We start from the raw sequence: 24,667 nt of genomic DNA, 5'->3' as shown, positions 1-24,667 counted from the left end.
GGGAGGATAGTTTGAACCCAGCAGTAGGAGACCAGCTTGGGTAACATAGTGAGATCTCATCTCTACAAATAATTCAACAAATTAGCTAGGTATGGGGATGCACGCCTATGGTCCCAGCAACTTGGGAGGCTGAGGTGGGAGAACTGCTTGAGCCCAGGAGGTCGAGGCTGCAGTGAGCCGTGATTGTGCCACTACATTCCAGCCTGGGTAATAGAACAAGACCCTGTCTCAAAAACAACAACAAAAAAAAATCATAATAATAAACACTACTAAAAGAATAAATCTGTAACACCATGGAGAGAAAGGCCTCTCACTCACCTTTATGACATAGATGGTCAGCATGTTCGATGGCTGCATTTATCTCTTGCTTTAAAAAACACTTTCTAGATGCATCTGAAAGGGCAGAAGCTTTCTTTGCCGATCTCAAATCGAACTCTTTTCCTTCAGCTTCCTTCCTCTAAATTCAAATAAATGGAAAAAAAGAGTACATAAAAAGTGTAGTAATACACATCTCGCAGAGGAATGAGTCCCTTCTGTCTTCTCTGCCCACTTTCCTTTATATTCCCACGGCAGGTAGGATCTGTTTGGTGTTATGGTCATTGGGGTGCCTGTGTTGGCCCAAAGCTACAAAGAGCCTTGAAAGCACAGGCAGGTTTTATCCACCTCCCAGTATGGCAGAGTGCCACGAAGCACACAACTACATCCCCGTAGTTGCTGAAATAATAATACATTTCAATAAGTTTCAAATCTTATGAGACTAAGCCAGTTTTGTATTAGTGGCAATCGCATTTTATTTAATTAAATCCAACTCCTAAAGTTTGCTCATATTCTTAAAAAGCTACAGCTTTTACATGAAAACACATACTTTTTATATTATAGAAATACTAATGCATTAAACAACAAAAACTTAAAAACAAATCACAAAATAGGAGGGCAAGGAAGGAACACAGAAATCCATCCCTTTCACGTTACTGATGAGGGGGCTGAGTCTGCGCAATTTCCCAAGGCCACATTGTAGTCAAGTCAGCTTTATGATACAGGACATTTGACACAAGGAAGCATTTCTGCAGAACATGAAAGGTCCTTACAATGATTCTCAGTCAGCTCTGAAAAGTACCATTTTACCCAAAGTCCAGCAGCAGTGGCTTTCACACAGTCTAGCCCTAGTGTCAGCAATGCTTACGTGAGGATGTGAGCATTGTGAGGATGTAATAATTTATTATTATTATTATACCCCAGTTTTCCTGAGGAGAACAGCCTCAGAGCTCTGGATATTACCTCCACCCTCTCCAAGCCCTTCTTTCCTGTCCTAGAATGAAAGGGTTATAAAATAAGGCCCCATGCCACCAGGATGGGGTAGAAGGAAAATGAATCTGGAATAGTGACGTGAAGGTAATACACACTGTAAAAAGCCAGCTTTCAGAATAGACATTGTGATACAGCAACAGAGAGAACCAATTAAGCCAGGTATCTAGATCTTGATCTTTCCCCAGCTCTTCAGTGTCGTTACAAAAATCCATGTTACCTGCGATAATATCCCCAGAGCATAGATCCCAGAGCCTTTGGGAGGGTAAACCAAAAGATACGTATGTGTGACATAGGCCATAAATTACGTCCTCGAATTCCATTCTTTGATTCTTCTTTAGGAATAAAATCTTTTTATTTTTAGCTACCTTATTAACTAATAGGAAGAGAATCTTAATTTTATTTGGGATGATAATGTGTCCTGCGAAGAATACTATTTTTCTCAGCATCCTTTGCAGACAAAGGTGGCTCGAACTGTGATACGGAACTCCTGGAAAGAAGTGAAAAGGGAATTTGGCTCAGATGGGGAGGCAGAAGATTCACACTTGTGCTCTCCCTCCTCCCTGCTGTCTGGAATGTGTACGTGATGGCTGGAACTGCAGGAGTCATCTGGGATGAAAATGAAAGCCATACACTAAGAAGTGGTGCAGAACGGTTGAAAGGGGCCATTTCCCTGATAACTCTGGAGCCACAATATAAACCCTGGACTGCCTACCTCCAGACTATATTTCTATCCTGTTCATAGTCACTATAATTTTGAGTTTTGTTTCTAGCAGCTACATACAATTTCTACTTATTCAAAATCTTTTACATTGTTAAGTATAAAGAATTAGCTAGGCCAGGTGCGGTGGCTCACACCTGTAATCCCAGCACTTTGGGAGGCTGAGGTGGGCGGATCACCTGAGGTCAGGAGTTTGAAACCAACCTGGCCAGTGAAACCCCATCTTTACTGAAAATACAAAAATTGCTGGGTGTGGTGGTGGGCACCTGTAATCCCAGCTACTCAGGAGGCTGAGGCAGGAGAATTATTTGAACCCAGTAGGCGAAGGTTGCAGTGAGGCAAGAACAACACCATTCAACCCTGGCCGGGGGGGAAGGGGAGAATTTTTTCTCCAAAAAAAAAAAAAAAGAATTAGCTAAATTAAAGTACTAATATTATTCAATCAGCCAGAACAAAAATCCAGGAAGTTGACAAATTGAGGCATACTAATGTAAATGAGAAAGACGTTTGATCATTTTCAGGTAGAATCAGTATTAGACTACTTTTCTGACAAACACCTATTAAAATCAGATTATCTTTTCCAGCAAAAACCACCTGGTTTGATGCTTTTGTCATCTGACTCTGTGCTATTTCAAAATTTCAGTGCTTAGGCTGGGGGCAGTGGCTGACATCTGTAATCCCAGCACTTTGGGAGGCTGATGCAGGAGGATCACTTAAGACCAGGAGGTTGAATTTTCAGGCTATGCAACTAAGTGAGACCCTGTCTCTTAAAAAAAAAAAATCAATGCTTCATATAATAAAAGGTTTATAACACTATTCCTACCTTCTTGGCTTCCTCCTCCACCATTGCATTTAATAGCTCTATTTCTTTCCTTCTGTTTTCCCTAAGGAGTTTGGCTACTTCCTGGTAACATTTGTTTCGTTGTAGATCATCACAGTTTTGTTTATGTAAAGACTGAATCTTCCAGTCAGTATTCAGGCATGCTTGTTCAGCCTTCGCCAAATTTTCTTCCATCACCTAGGAAAAAGTTACACATTTCAGAAACAAGGTCAGACTAATAATATATACAATGAAGGTATAACCACTCAATGGTATGCAAGTGTCAGATCAGCTGTTCACAACCCTGGCTGCATATTAGAATCACCCAGGAATGCTTAAAATAAGCTGATGTCTGGGCCCCACCAGACATCAACTTATAAACTGATAGACCTGCTTCTAACTGTTTACGAAACATGTGTTCTTCAAGATCCACTTTTCATCTATAGGCATCTGCATCTGCTCGTATTATGCCAATTAAACCAATCACTGGACAGCTGGGTACCAGCACCTTTAAAAAGCTCTTCAAGTGATTCTAATTTACAGCCAGGGTTAAGAACTTATCAGCTACGGGATGGGTGGGATTCAACAATTTTCATGTTTTCAGCACTCTGAAGAGGGGATAGAAGCCCATTTTAACAGACTGGACTAAAGACTATTAAAAAAAATTAATGGAATATCTTAAGGAAATCACCTAAGAGACTGTTGTAGAATAGAAGGTATCTAATGTACACTATTCCTGGTTTTGGGATAGGAGCAGACTGGTACAAATACCCATTTAACAGTTTGTTAAAGGGATAATAGCCAGCGCAATGGCTCACGCCTGTAAACCCAGCACTTTGGGAGGCTGATGTAGGAGTTCGAGACCAGCCTGACCAACATGGAGAAACCCTGTCTCTACTAAAAATACAAAATTAGCCAGGCATGGCGGCGCATCCCTGTAATCCCAGCTACTCAGGAGGCTGAGGCAGGAGAATCGCTTGAATCCGGGAGGTGGTGGTTGCAATGCGCCGAGATTGTGTCACTGCACTCCAGCCTGGGCAACAAGAGCAAAACTCCGTCTCAAAAAAATAAAAATAAAAAAATAATAAGAGATAATATAGAAAGCTCTTCTTTGAAAGTATCAGGTTCTATTTCAATTCACTTAAGTCAGCATTTCTGAAAGTGTACTCTGTAAGAAATTTTCTCAAATGTGTGTGGGAAGTTTTCTTAAAGGTTGTACAGTATCCTCAAATTTGGCATGGAATATACCTCACTTTAAGACAGCATTTCCAATCCTTATTTGACCACCTCCATCTTATTGAATAATAGTTAAGAGTCCACACAATACACTTGGAAGTGCGGGCTTACATACCAAGCAGGGACTTGATGCTTTGAACCTAATTAACTCAGGGAAAATGTCTGAGGCAGGACACAGAGGACAGTATACTTTGTCACTGTTCCTTTGTATTCTCCTATAAGTCACTATTCCTTTGTACTTTCTTTGAGGAAATTCCTTTGTATTTCCTCAAAGTGTAGGAAAAAGACATGTACATGATTATCAGTGAAGTAAGCATCTTTTTCTCTTTTGGGGGATGGAGTCTCGCTCTGTTGCCAGGCTGGAATGCGGTGGCACAATCTCGGCTCACTGCAACCTCCACCTCTGGGGTTCAACTGATTCTCCTGCCTCAGCCTCCCTAGTAGCTGGGACTATAGGCATGTGCCACCATGCCCAGTTAATTTTTGTATTTCTAGTAGAGACAGGGTTTCACCATGTTGGCCAGGATGGTCTTGATCTCTTGACCTCGTGATCCACCCAACTTGGCCTCCCAAAGTGCTGGGATTACAGGCGTGAGCCACTGTGTCCGGCCGCATCTTATATATAAAAGAAAGCAATGTGAGATTCTAGGAACTGTGACAACTGAAGCAAAGAAACAAACTAACTCAACTTCACAGTTTTTCAATTTTGTTCTTTTTTTTTGAGACGGAGTTTCGCTCTTGTTACCCAGGCTGGAATGCAATGGCGTGATCTTGGCTTACCGCAACCTCCGCCTCCTGGGTTCAGGCAATTCTCCTGCCTCAACCTCCTGAGTAGCTGGGATTACAGGCGCGCGCCACCATGCCCAGCTAATGTTTTGTGTTTTTAGTAGAGACGGGGTTTCACCATGTTGACCAGGATGGTCTCGATCTCTTGACCTCGTGATCCACCCGCCTCGGCCTCCCAAAGTGCTGGGATTACAGGCTTGAGCCACCGCACCTGGCCAATTTTGTTCTTTTAATAGGATGGCAGATGAAAATTTCTCCTCTCTATATACACTAATGGATATTTTTACCTTCTGAGTTTTTTGGCTCTGCATTTCACCTGCTTCTATCAGTTTATGAAACATGTGTTCTTCAAGATCCACTTTTCGTCTATAAGCATCTGCATCTGCTCGCATTTCTTTTGCAACAGCTTCTTGATTTTGAGTAAGATTCTGTTAAAATCATTTGTAAAAAAAGGAATGATTTATATAATAATGCTAGAATACAAAAATGACTTTTTTCAGAATAGTAATATGCACACAAATAAAAGCTGTCGTCATCTAATTTTCAAAGTAAAATGCAAAGACTGGAGACATCAGCAAAGATGGCAGAGTAAGGACCCCTGGAAATCCTCTCATCTATAAAAGCATTGAGAACACTAATAAAAAAATATCAAAATGAACTTTTTCAGCATTCTGGAAATTAACCAAAGGCTTGGCGCTATCTGGGGAGCATTTACTTATAAAAATGGCTGAATCTCAGTAAAAACAGCCAGCTCTCTGACATTTCATCTTGCATTTTTCCTGTTCCACCCCACTCCCAAGCTATACATTAGCCTTTACTTTTTTTTGGTGAAACAGAGTCTCACTCTGTCACCCAAGCTGGAGTGCAGCGGCGTGATCTCGGCTCACTGCAATCTCCTCCCGGGTTCAAGTGATTCTCTTGCCTCAGCCTCTCAAGCAGCTGGGATTCTATGTGCCCACCACCATGCCTGGCTAGCTTTTTTGTATTTTTAGTAGAGATGGGTTTCACCATGTTGGCCAGGCTGGTCTTGAACTTCTGACCTCAAGTGATCCACCTGCCTCAGCCTCCCAAACTGCCAGGATTACAGGCGTGAGCCACTGCACCTGGCCTATGCATTAGTCTTGAAAATCAGCAGCCTAGAAGCCAAGGGAGGAAGCCAAGCAAAACGGGGTTGGACAGAGCTCCTTCAAACCACCATTGCCAGAGAACTGGCATTATTTGACCTGTCTGGTGGCTCCCTGAAAGATCACTCCTAAGGCTGTCTTTTTTTATCTCACTCAGGGCTCGCCTAGTACAGAAATAGCCTTTTCCCTGGGGAAGCTGCTGAAAACAATTAGAGCAAACTGTTGAAAATCTTGGCTGCTTGGGGCAGTGGATCTTAGGAGAGCAACTGATAGGCTAATCAAAAAGCTTAACAGGGAAAACAGGAGAATGAGATGTCCACAGGAGGCTTAAAAAAGCTGGTAGATTCCTGGAAGGTCATGTGCATGTGTAAGGCTGAGCATATGCCAAGGGCTGTGTTCTCAGTCCTGAGAAGGACCTAAGATCTCACATTTCTGGTTAACTCTGAGGTTTTGCATAACCAGGAAGTAAAATCTAAGAAGTATAAACTACCTAGCTGAGTGATAAAGCATGCCCTAACGTGCACACAGAGCCCCTCAACAACTACTAGAAGTGTACTGGTTCAAAAAATCTATGAAAGCCAGGCACGGTGGCTCATGCCAGTTATCCCAGCACTTTGGGAGGCCAAGGCAGGTAGATCATGAGGTCAGAAGTTTGAGACCAGCCTGACCAACATGGTGAAACCCCATCTCTACTAAAAATACAAAAATTAGCTAGGCATGGTGGCACACACCTGTAATCCCAGCTGCTCAGGAAGCTGAGGCAGAAGAATCACCTGCACCCAGGAGGTGGAGGTTGCTGTGAGCCAAGATCGCACCACTGCACTCCGGCCTGGATGACAGAGTGAGACTTCATCTCAAAAAAAAAAAAAAAAGATTCTATGAAAATCTCTGTCCAATCATATGCTGACCCCCAAACTACCTGAGTAAAGATGTCAGTGATTACATACAACAAAAAATAGAGGGTCTTGCTCTGTCTCCAAGGCTGGAGTGCACAAGCCTGGCTCACTGCAACCTCCATCCCCCAGGCTCAAGTGATCCTCCCATCTCAGCCTCCTGAATAGCTGGCACCACTGGTGTGTACCACAACATTTGGCTATTTCTGTGTATTTCTAGTAAAGATGGGATCTTGCAGTGTTGCCCAGGCTAAAAAGTCTGACTTTTTAAGTGGGCTGAAAGAAGTGAAAACCACAGTTTCAACACTAAATGAGTAACAAAACATTTTTCCTAAATAATAAAAATTTATATTAACAAAGCTCCTTTTTCTAGCGTCTTGAAAACTGAACAGTAAATACTAGGAAGGTATTTGCTGATTTAACTCCAGAAGATTCCAATTTAAAGTACTTTACAGGTCAGGCACAGTGGCTCATGCCTGTAATCCTGGCACTTTGGGAGGCCGAGGAGGGCTGACTGCTTGAGCCCAGGAGTTTGGGACCAGATGAGCATGGTGGCGCATGTCTGTAGTCCCAGCTATTGGGGAGGCTGAGGCGGGATGGAGCAGGGGAGGTGAAGACTATAGTGAGCTGAGATGGTGCCACTGCACTGCAGCCTGGGTGACTGAGTAAGACTGTCTCAAAAATAAATAAATAAGGCCGGGCGCGGTGGCTCAAGCCTGTAATCCCAGCACTTTGGGAGGCCGAGGCGGGTGGATCACGAGGTCAAGAGATCGAGACCATCCTGGTCAACATGGTGAAACCCCGTCTCTACTAAAAATACAAAACATTAGCTGGGCATGGTGGCGCGCGCCTGTAATCCCAGCTACTCAGGAGGCTGAGGCAGAAGAATTGCCTGAACCCAGGAGGCGGAGGTTGCGATGAGCCGAGATCGTGCCATTGCACTCCAGCCTGGGTAACATGAGTGAAACTCTGTCTCAAAAAAAAAAATAATAAAAATAAAAATAAAAAAATAAATAAATATAGAAAGAAAAAGAAAAAGAAAAGAAAGAAAGAAGAAAGAAAAAGAAAGAAAGAGAAAAGAACAGAACAGAACTTTACAGCTCTCGACTGATTTACCTTTCAGGATCCTTGTGAGGTATTGGGATAATTTTGCAGTCACTATTACTTAATTACAGGAAAATTCAGTAAGTTGGTAAAAAATCCTGAGGCAAAATCTGGGGCCTACATCTGGTGCTTCAGACACTAGACTAAGCTGCTAACAGAAACATGAATTAAATAATTACAACAAACTGTACATTCAGACATTTTGGCTACCTTACAATCCTGCATGGCATGATATTCTGCTTAAAAAGTGAATAAAACGAACACTAGAAAACCATGAATAAATACAGTCTAAAATGGGTTTATACAAACTCTGTTTTTCTTTTTTTTTTTTTCTTTCTTTCTTTCTTTTTTTTGAGATAGGGTCTTGCTCTGTTTTCCCAGGCTGGAGTACAGTGGTGTGATCATGGCTCACTGCAGCCTTGAACTCCAGGGCTCAAGTGATCTTCCTGCCTCAGCCTCCTGGGTAGCTGGGATTACAGATGGGCATGCCCAGCTAATTTTTAAAGTTTTCAGTAGAGATGGGGCCTCACTATATTGCCCAGGTTTGGAACTCCTTAGCTCCAAGTGATCCTCCTCCCACCTCAGCCTCCCAAAGTGCTGGGATTACAGGTTTGAGCCACTGAGCCTGGCCAAACCCTGCTTTTCTTATGTTGGAAATAACTGAATTATACCTTCTCATAAAGTCTCTTTTGTGATTCGAGTTCCAGCTGTCTCATTTCTAGGTCTTTGGCTGTGGCAGCAATTTCTCGATCTCTCATGTATATCTATGGCCAAACAACAAACTGTAAATACCAAAAGAATTTACAAAATCATTTTTAATAGATTTAGTAATCCTGTAATCTGAATGACCTACTAACAGTATTTAAAATAACAGCAATTGGGTTCTTGAAACCAGAGCAACTGAGAAAGATTAATATTCATTGCAGAATCTAGGAATAATCTCTCAAAGTTTAATTTAAAAATAAAAAGCACAATACCATATGCCCATCTACTCAGACTGGAAGAACAGACAGCAGTTCTTACAGTATTACAGTAACCAGTATCATGAGTTAGAAAAACTTGAGCAGTTTAAATCTGGGGTAGATAAAAATATAACATTTATTTAATGCTCTTTTTGACTAAACTTCTATACTTTTATAAGTTTGGTTTGACAATTAACAATTCTAGATTTAAATTTCTTACAGAATGTTCAACCTGTATGAGTTCTGCTCCTAGTGAGTTAATTTAGAATTCACCTATTTCCAAAATTTGATTACTTGGAAGCTTTTTATTCCTATATACTAGAGGGTTTGGATATGGGATATAGCACTCTCTAGAGACTTTTATACGTGATCTTATACATATAAGGTGAAGTGTTAGATATTGTCATTATGGTAAAAGACATGCTATTGAATACCTGAAATAGGAGAAACAGTAAATGAGAATATAGCTGGATGTGCAAACATATATATCCAAGGGCTAAAAGAAAAACATGGACCAGGACCAGTTCAATTCAAACAGGTTACTGGGAAAGGAGCTAGCTCAAAGGTGGGGGGAAGCTTGATTGTATGAAGCAAGAACAGTAATAATGCCAGAAAGTGGAGGAAAGGTGTGGCATAGCAAATATTGCTTTTTAGGAATTTCAATTACAGAGCTCTTTTGCTTATGAATTTTCAGAGATACAAACAGCTATACACCACAGCAAAAACAGATCAGCTTTGCTCGTTGCTAACAGATGTTCATAGTCATATGTACTTGTTACTTCGGATTCAAACAGCCTTTGCTTCTACAGCCTGAGCTGTGAGAAGAGCTTTTGCAGTTTGGCAGGGTCAGAGCACAATATCAGAATAAGCAGCCGGGAGGACAGGAGGCTGGAAGGGTAGGTGGAGGCCAGATTATGTTACTAAAAGGAGTTTATAGGATTCTTGGACTAAAAAGTGCCGCCTCCTATTTCAAAGGGATTTGGAATAAAGACATGAGAGTCTGAGCTTGCATTACTTTGTGGGAAGAACATACACTTTTCTATAGTAATGAAATATCAATCGCATTACTAGATGAGAAAATTAAAAGAAATCTTGGATTTTTGAAAACCAATTTAAAATTAACAAGCTTTAAACAAAACAAGAAGTGTCGTGTTATAAAGAGATAATAGATTTCTAATACATACAAGTTAAAAATACTTTAAAAGACTTAGGTCAGATGCCTGTAATCCCAGCACTTCAGGAAGCCGAGGTGGGCAGGTCACTTGAAGTCAGGAGTTCCAGATCAGCCTGACATACATGGTGAAACCCCGTCTCTACTAAAAATACAAAAATTAGCCAGGTGTTGTGGTGGACACCTGTAATCCCATCTGTTCGGGAGGCTGAGGCATGAGAATCACTTGAATAGGGGAGGTGGAGGTTGCAGTGAGCCAGGATACCACCACTGTACTCCAGCCTGGGCAACAGAATGAGACCTTGTCTAAAAAAAAAAAAAAACTTAAAAAATATTTAGTATTTTATCAAAGCTAGGTTTGAAACTCTAAATTAGTATGTAAATTCAGTGCAATCCTAATAAAAATTCCAATAGGATTTGGAGAGGTGAGAATTCCAAAAGTGAAACAATTCTTAAAGCCTATTTGGAATGATAAACATTTGAGAATACTGAGGAAAACTCAGAAAGGGCCGACTAATGAGTGAGAATTAGGTCTAGTTAGTAAACATTACAAAGCTACTGTCATTCAAACAGTGTGGAACTGGCTTAGGAATAGAAAAAGCAAGGAAGGAGATCAAATATTTAAGAGAATTTAATATGTAAAAACCATCAGTTGGAAAATGACTTGGCTAATATTCAACAAACGGTGTTGGAACAATTGATTTGCCTTTTGGAAATAGGTAAGCTAACCTAACAGAAAGTTAGGTCTAACTTGACAGAAAGATGGACAAATGAGGCAAAAATGTAATCTGTAGTTCTACAATGGAAGATAAATAACAGAAGAGATAGTTAACCTCACTAACAATAAAAAAAGGCAAATTAAAATAGACTATTTGTTATCTATCTACTTGGGAAATATTAAGACTGATGTAGTCCAACTGAGTATACTAGGGGATGGGTACTCTGACAGACTTAAAATAGCTTAAACGGTTTCATTTTTAGAGAACAATTTGGCATAATTTAGAAGTTACTCAACAAAAGTATGTGTGCAAGTGCTCAAAGATCCATACAATGTAGCAAGGTTTTGTTATTTGCAAAACACTGCAAATAATCTAAAAGTCTGGCAACAAACAATTAAATAAACCATTCAATGGGTTATTACACAACTACAAAAAGAGAAATAGATACACATATAACAAATATGAAAGTATATTCAACATATGTAATTTTAAAAAGCAGGTCACAAAAACAATGTATAATGAGAATAATCCCATTTTTGTATAAATATAGAAAAACATGACTATAATTATGCCTCTATCATAGAACACACCTGAAAGGCTATGTAATTAACCATTTTTTAACAGTATTTCTCTGGGGATAAAATGAGGACTAATGGAGAAGGTCCATTTTTAATTCTATATATTTTGTACTGGAAATTATTTTTATACTGGCCACAGATAATTTTTATATGAAAAAAGAATATGTCACCTAATTAAAAATTAACTGCCAGGTGTGGTGGCTCACGTCTGTAACCCCAGCACTTTGGGAGGCCAAGGTGAGCAGATCACCTGAGGTCATGAGTTCGAGACCAGTCTGGCCAACGTGGTGAAACTACATCCCTATGAAAAATACAAAAATTAGCTGGGCATGGTGGTGTGTACCTGTAATTCCAGCTACTTGGGAGGCTGAGGCAGGAGAATCACTTGAACCTGGGAGGTGGAGCTTGCAGTGAGCCAAGATTACACCACTGCACTCCAGCCTGGGTGACAGAGCAAGACTCCGTCACAAAAAAATAACTTAATGGTTAACTGATACTGATTATTTCTATTTTTAGACACATAGTCACCAAGGACACTTGACTAATTTTCCTGGCATTTCTTAAATATTTAGCCATTTATGACATACAAAAGAGAATGAGAAAAGCTGAGGGGAAAAGTAAATAAAATTAAAGGGGCTATTTAGTATTCATGGTGGACTCTAGGAATATTATTTAATTTGAAGGTGTTCATTACATTTAAGTGAGAGTAAATGGAGATGATGTATGAGAACTAAGGTAAGAATAATAAACAAAAAACAAAAAGAAGGAAAGAATAATAAACCTTTCTCCCAATCTCGTCATCCAGTCTTCTTAGCTCCATTTCCCGTTGATCTTGCTGAAGCTTCAGAAAACGCCTTCTTACAGCATCTTGTAAGTGCATTTCCTTTATTTTCAGCTCTCTCTTCACAGCAGCTAGCCTTAAATACAAAATACATCAAGTGGAACAAATAAAGCAATTCCTAATATGATTTAATTTTTTCATAACAGGTCTACCACTCCAATCACTTCAATACAATTGATATCCTTTATTTGAAATGCTCCACTGTCACCAAAAATTACATATACTTAATGCTTTCAGAATTGCAGTAGAAAGCTCACTGGCTCAGTTCAGTTATTCCTTTTAACCCACACTATAAATCTGTTACACAAAGTTTCATCTAAGAATGAGAATCAATAAACACTTACAGAAGTGAGTTTCCCAACAGTTAGGCTTAGTCTCCATGCTTATCCCATAACTTTACTTAATTTACACATTTTACTTTATTAACATATTTTTATTTACTTATTTATATATTTTTTGAGATGGAGTCTTGCTCTGTTGCCAGGCTAGAGTACAGTGGCTCGGTCTCAGCTCACTGCAACCTCTGCCTCCCAGGGTCAAGCAATTCTCCTACTTCAGCCTCCCGAGTAGCTGGGATTACAGGCATGCACCACCACATCCTGCTAATTTTTGTAGTTTTAGTAGAGACGGGATTTCACCATGTTGGCCAGGCTGGTCTCGAACTCCTGACCTCAAGTGATCCACCCACCCTGGCCTCCCAAATTGCTGGGATTACAGGTGTGAGCCACTGCACCCAGCCTATGTGTTTAAGTTTTTGCTTTTTTGTTTTTTTAAGAGACAGGGTTTCACTATGTTGCTCAGGTTGGCCTTCACCTCCTGGGCTCAGACTATAGCTATGTGCCACCACACCCAGCTAACATACTTTTGAATACGCATTTAATACTCATTCCCCTGTCCTCCAAAGTGTTAAATGAGTAATGACATAATCATTTTATGTTACAATTGTCAGGTCACACAGATATGTTTAAAACACAATTCAAAAAAATTATACTCCACTAAAGGTGATACACTCAGCACTTTATTACAAAGCATTTCTGCCCACTATAGAAATGATTCTAAATAATGTCCTTCAAGATACGTTAATGTGTGCAAAGCTATACTGCATCCACCATAGCTTCAGAATTACATTTACTATAGAGCAATTTTTTGAAAAGTGGTATATAAAGATTCTTTTTATTAACTTCATAGTTGGCTAATAGAAATACTACAGCTGGTAATCCTATATATAACGTTATTCCTAAAATAAAAAATTGAAAGAACACAAAACTTACTTGACTAACTCATATGCCCAGATTTTTAAAAAGTGATCAGACATACCTCTGTCTTTGTTGTATCATTTTCTCCTCCTCTTGTAAGAGCATTTCTCTTCTTGTTTCTTCAGCTTTACGAAGCAGCTCCTGTTTCTGGTACCAAGCTTCATCTTCAACTCTTTGCTGGTCGACTTCAGCTTGCATATCTTCAACTGTCTGCCTGAAGTAGATAATATTATTATGAAAACACTCTCTACCTAAGTAATTTAAATCCAAGAATCATCAAAACACAAAATGTATGCTGATTAATGTATAATCCATTTTATTTCTATATGTAAGAATTAACTCTTTAATTTTCTAGCCTTCAAACTCTGATTTTACGCAAATAATTTAAATGTATTTTTCATGAAAACTTTATTATGTTTATAACAGAGTTCGCTGTAGCAGAAAAAGAACAACTATTCCATAATTACCTCTCCCTCAGGTAATCCAACTCATCATTCCTTATTCTTTCTCGTTCCTGTGTCTGATAGTCCACAATAAACTTTGGATATTGATTAAATACTGGATACTGCCCTTTTGTCAGTGCAACGAAAACATGAAGCATGCTGTCTGGATGAATGGCAGTGGGCGTGGTCTCCATGAGATGATAAACTTGTCTAATCACAACATTTATATCCAGGTTATTCCGATGGTGAAAAAAAAACTGTAAGAAAACTTGGTGTTTAAATTGAGATTTACCTGACAAAGCAATTATGAGGTAGAAATAAAACAAGAATTTTAAATAACATGAATCTATCTTTAAGAGTATGCATTTTTCGCTGGGCGAGGTGGCTCACACCTGTAATTCCAGCACTTTGTGAGGCCAAGGCGGACAAATCACGAGGTCAGCAGTTTAAGACCAGCCTGGCCAACACGGTGAAACCCCGTCTCTACTAAAAATACAAAAAATTAGCTGGGAGTGGTGGCTTGTGTCTGTAATCCCAGCTACTTGGGAAGCTGAGGCAGGAGAATCGCTTGAACCCTGGAGGTGGAGGTGGCAGTGAGCCAAGATTGCGCCATTGCACTCCAGCCTGGGCGATAGAGTGAGACTTTGTCTCAAAAACAAAAAAAAATATTTTTTGCAAATTCATTAAAGCTTTTCTCTACTCCAGTTTTACAATGAAGACAATTTATTTTAAAACTGTAACAGAGTTTCACAATCCTAAGAAATTCTGACATAAAACTGTTTACATTTTAATTTAAAATGAAGGCTTTTATTACAATAAAAAAAAAACAATGCTTCAACAATGTTTGGAACAAACTCTGCTTGGATTTTTTTCTTCAAAATCCAAAATAAACTAGCCTTTGAAAATAAATTAGCTTGATTTTTAAAAAATATCTGAAATGTTTCCACATTATCTTGTTTTGCTGGAAGATATAAATAAATGTATCATGGGATCATGAGGTAAAAATAAAGTTTAATTGGACACACTAAATAAGTCACACACATACAAGAACCCAACTAATTCATCTTGTCTACCAAAAAAGCCTCTACTTTTTATAATGATCTCTAATGCTTTCTTTCAGGCACTTTCCTGCCAGGTCTCAAAGCTCTTATAATTACCTTTTGCATGTATAATAAGCATTCAGACTATCTAAGATTTTTTTTTTTTTAAGACAGGGTTTCACCATGTTGGTCAGGCTGGTCTTGAACTCCCGACCTCAGGTGATCCACCCACCCTGGATTCCAAAGTGCTTGGATTACAGGCGTGAGCCACTATGCCCGGCCTAAACATCCTTTATAAAAGCAAAAAGCAGCTGGGCGAGGTGGCTCACATCTGTAATCTCAACACTTTGGGAGGCCAAGGCGGTGGATCACCCGAGGTCAAGAGTTTGAGACCAGCCTGGCCAACATGCTGAAACCCCATCTGCTAAATACAAAAAAATTAGCTGGAGGTGGTGGCAAGCACCTTTGGTCCCAGCTACTCAGGAGGCTGAGGCAGGAAAATCACTTGAACCCAGGAGGCGAAGGTGGCAATGAGCCAAGATCATGCCATTACACTCCAGTCTGATGGTGCCATTACACTCCAGTCTGGGTGACAGAGCAAGACTGTCAAAAAAAAAAAAAAAAAAAAAAAAAAGGCAAGCAAAAAGCAGAAACCCCAGTTATTACCATGATTCTTTCCTTAAGCTATGATTATAAGACTACTGGCCTGCTATAATTGCCTGCTTTATTGTCTATAAACTGTACACAGGTAGTGATGTGGTCTAACTTGTTATCCTTTATATTACTATCACCTAGCACCAGTGTCTGACATATAACAAGGATTCAATAAATAAATGGATTTTTCAATTGAAATAACTGATATGGCTGGGTACGGTGGCTCATGCCTGTAATCCCAGCACTTTGGGAGACAGGTGGTGGGTTCACGAGGTCAGGAGTTTGAGACCAGTCTGACCAACATGGTGAAACCCTGTCTCTACTGAAAATACAAAAATTAGCCGGGCATGGTGGCACGCACCTGTAATCCCAGCTACTCAGGAGGCTGAAGCAGGAGAACTGCTTGAACCCAGGAGACGGAGGTTGCTTGCTGTGAGTCAAAATTGCACCACTGCACTCCAGCCTGGGCAACAGAGCAAGACTCTGTCTCAACAAAAATAAAATAAAAAATTAAAAAAAAAAAAAAGGAGAGAAAAAAGAAATAACTGATATTTGAGAACTTCCTCTTAAGAACAAGAATATTTACCTCAAAATCATCTTTAAGATTACAGTTGAGCAGAGGCGCTCTAGAACATATGTTGTAGGCTACAACAGTCATCAAAAGGAAGGAAGGATGGTTGGAAAAGATATTGTCAAACAATTTCAGCCACTCTTCTCTTGTCAGCACTTCCGAGAACACAGTTTCAAGAAGAGGCCATGCATATAGCTACAACAGATGAGGAAAAATTTATTAGTTTTCTAAGGAAAAGTAAAAACAGAGTCATTGGTAATATTCCCTTACGTTTTACTTAAGCTATAAAAATCGTATTAAATACATAATTATAAAATAACCACCTTAATTTGGGCCCTTTTTTACAGACTTTCAGGAAGGCAGTTTAATGAAGAAAATAATGAAATACCGTTAAAAATACAAAATGTAGTATGCTTTTTATTATACTCCTTCAAAAAAATACTGTTTACACCAGGACCAATGTTAGCTTACAAAATAAGGCATGTTATTCTAAAAACCTTCTGCTTCTTACCTGGGAGGTTATATCATGATCTATGAAGTGCTGCAGCAGTTCCTTGTCATGAAATGCCAAAACATTTTCTATCATACTAAGAATATTGATAGGAGGGTTAGGAAAATACTCAAACCAGTGTTGACACCAATTCACTGTGAAGGAAAAAAAAGAAAACTTATCTTTTTTTTTGTTTGATTTTTTTTTTTTGAGACGGAGTTTTGCTCTTGTTACCCAGGCTGGAGTGCAATGGCGCGATCTCGGCTCACCGCAACCTCCGCCTCCTGGGTTCAGGCAATTCTCCTGCCTCAGCCTCCTGAGTAGCTGGGATTACAGGCACGCGCCACCATGCCCAGCTGATTTTTTGTATTTTTAGTAGAGACGGGGTTTCACCATGTTGACCAGGATGGTCTCGATCTCTTGACCTCGTGATCCACCCGCCTCGGCCTCCCAAAGTGCTGGGATTACAGGCTTGAGCCACCGCGCCCGGCCAGAAAACTTATCTTTAAATATCTTTGTGTGTTATCAAAAAACTTCACAATTCTTAAATGTATCCAATTTTTATGTTCTCAATATGTCCATGAATAATAGAAAATATAACTCTTTATATTGTATGACGATCGATTTAAAAATTCTATCATGTTAACATAGTATCTTATGTTTACAGAAATTTTGCAAATTTCCTTAGTTAATGAAAAAGTGTTAATTAAAACAAACACACACAAATTCCTAAAGTACTCCTGATCCTAGTTATAGGGCATTCTGGTTCCTGACTCCTGTTTTGTTTATCATGTGTTTAACAAAATGATCTTTTTAAAAGGGTCCCTATTTAGGCCTTCATTAAAATGTCATCAACGTTAGCATGCCAATCTCCTCAAATCTACTAAAATTCATATGTAATCAAAATTAGAAAGGCTTAAGTAAAATGTTCAAAATTACATTAGCAACATATAAAAACAAATGTGTATATACTGTATCCCTAATCCATTAAATGTTATAATGACAATAAAAGTGTCCTCATTCTTGGCTGGGTGAGGTGGCTCACGCCTGTAATCCCATCACCTTGGGAGGCAAAGGCGGGCGATCACGAGGTCAGGAGTTTGAGACTTGCTGGGCCAACATAGTGAGACTCCATCTCTACTAAAAAATACAAAAATTAGCCAGGCGTGGTGGTGGGCACCTGTAATCCCAGCTACTTGGCTGAGGCAGGAGAATCGCTTGAAACTGGAAGGTGGAGGTCGCAGTGAGCTGAGATCACACCACTGCATACAGCCTGGGCAAAAGACCAAAAAACTCCCATCCAAAAAAAAAAAAAAAAAAAAAAGAAAGAAAAAGAAAAAAGAAAAAAATGCCCTCATTCCGAGGAAAAGACCAACTGTGCTATAACCATAGTAACAAGGAATAACCAGTAAAGAGTCACCAGGACTGGTTTTAAATCTAATTGATCATTGACAATTTGTTTCAGCAAACTTGACTTGAAAACCAACCAATCAGTAACAGTGGCATTCTTTGAAAGTCAGGTAGTCCAAAGTAGAATATATTCAACTGACTAGGTTTCTAAGGCTAACTTTAACTCACATGAGCTCTGTAATCAGTAGAGCGACCCACAAATTGTCCTCAAAACTGCATGTAAGACCATAGGTTTGTTTGTTTAGTAGGACTATGTTTAACCTCTCCTTTAACTGGACTATGTTTCTTATTTAATTTAAAAAATTTTTAAATTTAAGCTGTAGATTCATCCTTTGATAATAACATCTCCTATCTCAAAATAGCAAAAGAAGCCTTTATCAGCAGACTATTAGATTACAATGGTTTAGAAGAATTTTCCGATTCTGGAGTTCCATTATTTCACTTATTATTGATCATTTAAATTTGAGTTAATAATTAAGTCATAAATAAAATCTTGCAAAGACTGAGCATCAAAAAACATTTCAAATTATCTGTAGCTCTTAATTTTTTTTTTTTTTTTGAGATGGAGTGTCACTCTGTGGCTCAGGCTGGAGAGCAGTGGCACAATCTCAGCTAACTGCAACCTCCGCCACCTGGGTCCAAGAGATTCTCTTGTCTCAGGCTCCCGAGTAGCTGGGATTACAGGCACCCACCACCACGCCCAGCTCATTCTTTTTGTGTGTGGTTTTAGTAGAGACAGGGTTTCACTATGTTGGCCAGTCTGGTCTCGAACCCTTGACCTCAGGTGATCTGCCTGTCTTGGCCTCCCAAAGTGCTGGAATTATAGGTGTGAGCCACCGTACCTGGCCTACCTCTGAATTTTAAGAGGAAAATATGGTTCAGCAATTGAGTACCTATTATGTCTTAGACACTGCTAGTTCTGAGAATTTAAAACACCACACACACACCCAAAGCTCTGATCCTTACAATCCTCATTAAGAGAGCACTGTTTTTCATTAGCAAGAGGATACTCTACTGCATACAGTAACCATCTGTCTGCTCCTAAGTATTTTTATTCTGCTTTGATGCCACCACAAAAGCATGGGTACAGGACAGAGTGTGAGAACTGACAGACAGCAAAATACAGAGAAATAATAATTATGTGGCAATTCTTTGCTAAACCCAATGACTGGGTTTGAAAGAGACTCTAGTGTCTAAAAAAGACTTTTTACAAATATATTCCAAATTATCCATAAAAGTGACTTTTCTCTCAAAATGTCTTCTAAGTCCCAACTAGGCTATAAACCTAAAAGCCAAAATGATGGTGTATCCAAGCAACGCTAGTACTTAGCTGAAATTCAGTAAATTTTTAAAAATTGTGCTTACTTGGAAGCATTCAGAATGTCAACAAAACTGTTGCAATTTTTTTTTTTTTTTTTTGCAATTACAGAGTGATATTTAGTTAACAAAACAATTATTTTGTATAAGCCACTTCAGAGAAAACTGAAGATGGAAAACTACTACCCTCATACAGAATAACTCATTTGTGCTCTGCATTAACAAAAACCTGCTTGTAAATTTCCATGTCAATTGATAATTCCTGTAGTCTACAAGGCAAAGTTAGTCCTATTGAAAATACCACCAGGACAAGGCTATCTAAAGACATTTGGTAGTATGTTAACTGTACAAAAAAGACACTTTACTGTTGAAACAAAAGTTACACAGCCTTACATTTCAATTTCTTTTTTCTTTAAAAGTGAGTTGTGTACAGGAGTGTTAAATGCTTTACAGACAAGAAAAACAACCTGTGCTAGAAGCAACATATTCATCGTCTCCATCGTCTTCCTCGCCGTCTTCCTTTTTCTTGCTTTTTTCAGCTCTGAGGGTGCCCATTTCTGCTGCATCAGGCTTTCCTTTGGCTTGGTATGTAGTAATATCCTTTCGCACTTTTCCTTCGGCTTCGCAGCCTTCTTGTCAAAAGGCTGTTTGTCATCTGCATTGGTGTCACCCACATCTCTCCCAGCTTCTTTGCAGCATCACTGATGGATAGGCTGGATGTTTTCCTTTGATTTCAAGGCAATATTCAGAACAGAACAAGAAAAACGCTAAAGGGGGCCTCTTGTGAGGGGCATTGGGATCCTTGAACTTCTTTGTTTCCCCTTTAGGAGGGATGTAGGTTTATGTTTCTCTTTCATGATGAGACCTGTCTGCCTTTGCCACTTCTTCAACTTCTCCCTTCTCTTTAGCAGACCATTTATTTCTCTGAAGCCCTTCTTAGAAAACTCTGAGAAAGTGACCGAAGTACCTGGGTGCTTCTCCTGGCAAATGTGCACAAAGAACGCATGTGATGACATTCTGCCTCTCAGCTTGGCATTGCCTTGCCAGTGTGTAGTTCTCTTTCCTCAGCGAGGCAGAGTCACCTGGCATCCATCTGGCTCGCACCTGCACCAGCGGAGCTCCAGGTACCGCAATGCCGTGAAAGCAGGAATCAGAAGCAGCCTCCTTACTCGCTCCCCTCTGAAACATTACTCTTTAATAAAGGTTTACTGAGTAAAACTAATTTGAGACGCTTGATAAAAATCCACAACTCATGCTGACCATCCCAGAGGAAACAATAATCTCCCAAATTTAGATTTCAGGCATGTTTGTTTAGAAGCGAAAAATCAATTTCCTTAGTACAAAACATTTTGGCTATGTAACAAGATTTTACCAGAAATAAAGAACTGTTTTGCATGACTACCTAAATTAACTATAATTTGTTTCTTTCTATATTAATTATAGTAAAACAGATGCTATTTGCCACTTTAACCATTTCTTTTTATTGAGATGGAGTTTCGCTCTTGTCACCCAAGCTGGAGTGCAATGGCACGATCTTAGCTCACTGCAACCTCCTCCTTCTGGGTTCAAGTGATTCTCCTGCCTCAGCCTCCTGAGTAGCTGGGATTACAGGCGCCTGTCACCACATTTGGCTAGTTTTTGTATTTTTAGTCGAGACGGGGTTTCACCATGTTGGCCAGGTTGGTCTCAAACTCCTGACCTCAAGTGATCCACCCGCCTCAGCCTCCCAAAGTGCTGGGATTACAGGCAGGAGCCACTGTGCCTGGCCACTTTAACCATTTTTAAGTGTACAATTCAGAGACATCAATCTCATTCAGTGTTATATAATTATTACCACTATCTATTCCCCAAACCCTTTCAATACTCCAAATAGAAACTCTGTATCCACTCAGGCCTAGCTCTCTGTCCCACTTTCCCTAGCCCCTGTAATCTCTAATTTATTTTCTGTGTCTATGAATTTGCCTATTCCAGATATTTCCTAAGTGAAACCATACAATATCTGTCCTTTTGTGTCTAGCTTATTTCACTAAGCATGATGTTCTCAAGGTTCACTCATGTTGCAGCTAGCATGTGTCAGGACTTCATTTCTTTTGACAGCTGGATAATATTCCATTATTTTCCATGTAAGTGTGGTATATGCGTGTGCACACCATGCTTTGTTTAACCATTAATCTGTTAATAGATTGTTTCCATCTTTTGGCTATTGGGAATAATGATGCCATGAACATTCACAAACGAGTATCTGCCTGACTCTCAGTTTAAAGTTCTTTTGTGTATATACCCAGGAATGAAATTGTTGGGTTATATGGTTATTCTATGTTTGAATTTTTGAAGAAATGGCAAATTGTTTTTCACAGTGCCAAACTGTTTTCCACGGTGACGGCACTATTTTACGTTTCTACCAGCAATAAATGAAAGTTCCAATTTTCCCACATCCTCAATAATATGTGTATAACATTTTTAAATTATAGCTACCCTAGCAGGTATGAAGTGGCATCTCACTGTGGTTTTGGTTTGCATTTCCCTAATGACTGATGATGCTGAGCATCTTTTCATACTCTTGATAGTCATTTATATACTGCCTATGGAGAAATGTCTATTCAAATCCTTTACTCATTTTTTAATTGGCTTATCTTTTTGTTATTGTGTTTCTTTTGCTTTTAAAACATGTAGTGCTATTGGCAGGTAAACTACTACCTGTGTTAGTTTGCTTTTCTATTGCTATAAAGAAATACCTGAGCCAGGTAATTTATAAGGAAAGGGTTTAATTGACTCATGGCTCTGCAGGCTGTGCAAGCAGAGCTCTAGCACCTGCTTCAGGAAGTGAAGGGAGCAGGAGCGAGAGATGAGGCGAGGACCCCAGGAAGATGGCAGGAACGAGAGCACAAGGCAGGCGGTGCCACATTCTTTCAAACAACTAGATCTTGTGTGAATTTACTGAGCGAGAACTTGTTTACAATCAAGGAGGTGGTGCTAAGCCATTAATGAATGATTTGTCCTCATAATCCAACACCTCCCACTGGACCCCACCTACAACATCAGGGATTGCATTTCAACATGAGATTCGGAGGGACACACATCCAAATCATATGACAACCCTTTTGTAATAATAACCCAATTATTCATATTTTATAACCTGATAAAGCCAATTCCAGGAATCTACCCAAAGGAAATTATTATGTTTGTATGTGAAGATTGTTATAACATTGTTATTTGTTTTAATAGGTAAAACTGCTGGATGTGGGGGCGTCATGCCTGTAATCCCAGCACTTTGGGAGGCCGAGGTGGGCGGATCACTTGGGGTCAGGAGTCTGAGACCAGCCTGGCCAACATGATGAAACTCTGTCTCTACTAAAAATACAAAAATTAGCCAGGCATGGTGTGGCGGGTCCATATAATCCCAGCTACTCAGGAGGCAGAGGGAGGAGAATCACCCAGGAAGTAGAGGTTGCAGGGAGCCGAGATGGTGCCACTGCACTCCAGCCTAGGTGACAGAGTGGGAGACTCCCATAAAAAAAAAAAAAAAAAAAAAAAAAAAAAGAAAAAATTAGAAACAATCTAAATATCCAAGAACAGAAGATTAAACTAGTATATGCACATTATGTAATAACAGCCAATAAAAATGTTTCTGAAATATATAAAAATAAGGGAAATATATATATATATATATATATAAAACATGAAGTAAATAACATGAAGTAAATGTAGTATAACAACAAAAAACTGCTTTAAGAGTGTGGAAAAATTAGAAAAATAAAATTCTTGCAGTTGAAGAATACATAAATGATATATCTACAAGATGAAATACTATATTATGCAGACAATAAATTATATTTTTCTTTCTTTTTTTTTTTTTTTTTTGAGACAGAGTCTCCCTCTGTCTTGTCCAGGCTGGAGTGCAATGGAGCAATCTTGGCTTACTGTAGCCTCCGCCTCCTGGGTTCTGGGTTCAAGCGATTCTCCTGCCTCAGCCTTCTGAGTACCTGAGATTATAGGCACATGCCACCATGCCTGGCTAATTTTTGTATTTTTAGTAGAGATGGGGTTTCACCACGTTGGCCAGGCTGGTCTCGAACTCCTGACCTAGGTGACCTACCTTCCTCGGCCTCCCCAAGTGCTGGGATTACAGGTGTGAGCTACCGTGCCTGGCCTAAATGATGTTTTTCACAAATATCATTTGGGATATTCCCAAAAATAATGATTTGGGAATAAATGCCCTTAAAAGAAATCACTATTTTCAAAGATTATCTTTGGAGAAGAGAAATATTGGTAAATTTAATTTTCTTTTCTGTGTTTTCTTATATTTCTCAAAAATTCTCCAATGATTATCAAAAAAATTATCAAAACAAGTACAATGTTAACAGAAGTGTAAAGAAAAATACACTAAAATATACAACATCTATACGCTTGAAACTTTTTCTTATTTCTACTTTTCAGAATTTTAAGTTAAATTACATATCTCCTTTGTATTAAAACAACAAATTAGGTAACAAAGTACACATAACATTGATTTTTGTTAAACCAATCTATAATTTTGATCCAGTTTAACAGACCTGATTTTACTAATATGAAAATGACTCACTTTTCAGTGTAAATGATAATGATGGAGAATAAACACAACAGCTGCAAGTACAGATGATGAAGTCTGCCTGCCTGGGTTCAAACGCTTGCTCTGCCCCTAAACTAACCTTGGGTAATTCACACTCTCTGTGCCTCAAGCTCTTCATTTGTAAAAAGGGGATAAATAATGCCTACAGCATAGGATTATTTTAAGGATTAAATGAATTAATAAAGGTAAAACAGTAAGAATGCTGTCTGGTACACAGAAAATGCTCAATAAACATCAGTCACGTATGGTGAGGATGAGGACAGAGGCCAACACTTGAGTATTAAACCACAGGAGCTATGTGTAGTGCTTTACAATTATAACAGTTCTATGAAGAATAACCAGCAGGCTGGGTGAGGTGGCTCACACCTGTAATCCCAGCACTTTTGGAGGCTGAGGTGGGTGGATCACAAGGTCAAGAGATCGAAGCCATCCTGGCCAACATGGTGAAACCCCATCTCTACTAAAAACACGAAAATCAGCTGGGCGTGGTGGTGCACACCTGTAGTCCCAGCTACTGGGGAGGCTGAGGCAGGAGAATCGTTTGAACCCGGGAGGTGGAGGCTGCAGTGAGCCGAGATCGTGCCACTGCACTCCAGCCTGGTGACAGAGCAAAACTA

At 39.4% G+C, this 24,667-nt stretch overlaps 1 protein-coding gene across 8 annotated transcripts in view; it reads right to left on the bottom strand.

Moving 5' to 3' along the window:
* The window catches only part of TBC1D31 (TBC1 domain family member 31), a 75,262-nt gene that overhangs the window by 5,736 nt on the left and 44,859 nt on the right, over positions 1-24,667 (bottom strand). For 6 of the 8 annotated variants that reach the window (XM_032252883.1, XM_032252867.1, XM_032252878.1 and 3 more), the window contains 9 exons: positions 16,736-16,869; positions 16,240-16,419; positions 13,984-14,216; positions 13,578-13,730; positions 12,201-12,336; positions 8,661-8,753; positions 5,156-5,296; positions 2,850-3,044; positions 319-457 (listed from right to left, as the gene is read on the bottom strand). In XM_032252883.1, coding sequence (XP_032108774.1) covers positions 319-457; positions 2,850-3,044; positions 5,156-5,296; positions 8,661-8,753; positions 12,201-12,336; positions 13,578-13,730; positions 13,984-14,216; positions 16,240-16,419; positions 16,736-16,869 — 1,404 coding nt within the window. The remainder of the gene's footprint in view (positions 1-318; positions 458-2,849; positions 3,045-5,155; positions 5,297-8,660; positions 8,754-12,200; positions 12,337-13,577; positions 13,731-13,983; positions 14,217-16,239; positions 16,420-16,735; positions 16,870-24,667) is intronic. The other 2 variants (XM_032252890.1, XM_032252873.1) reach the window with 2 other exon arrangements.

The sequence above is a fragment of the Sapajus apella genome, unplaced genomic scaffold (genome assembly GCF_009761245.1).
Source record: "Sapajus apella isolate SASKATOON/1434 unplaced genomic scaffold, GSC_monkey_1.0 scaffold3, whole genome shotgun sequence".
In the NCBI taxonomy this organism is placed as follows: Eukaryota; Metazoa; Chordata; class Mammalia; order Primates; family Cebidae; genus Sapajus; species Sapajus apella.
The sequence above is the reverse complement of the archived record's forward strand: the minus strand, read 5'-3'. Positions and strand labels throughout refer to the sequence as shown.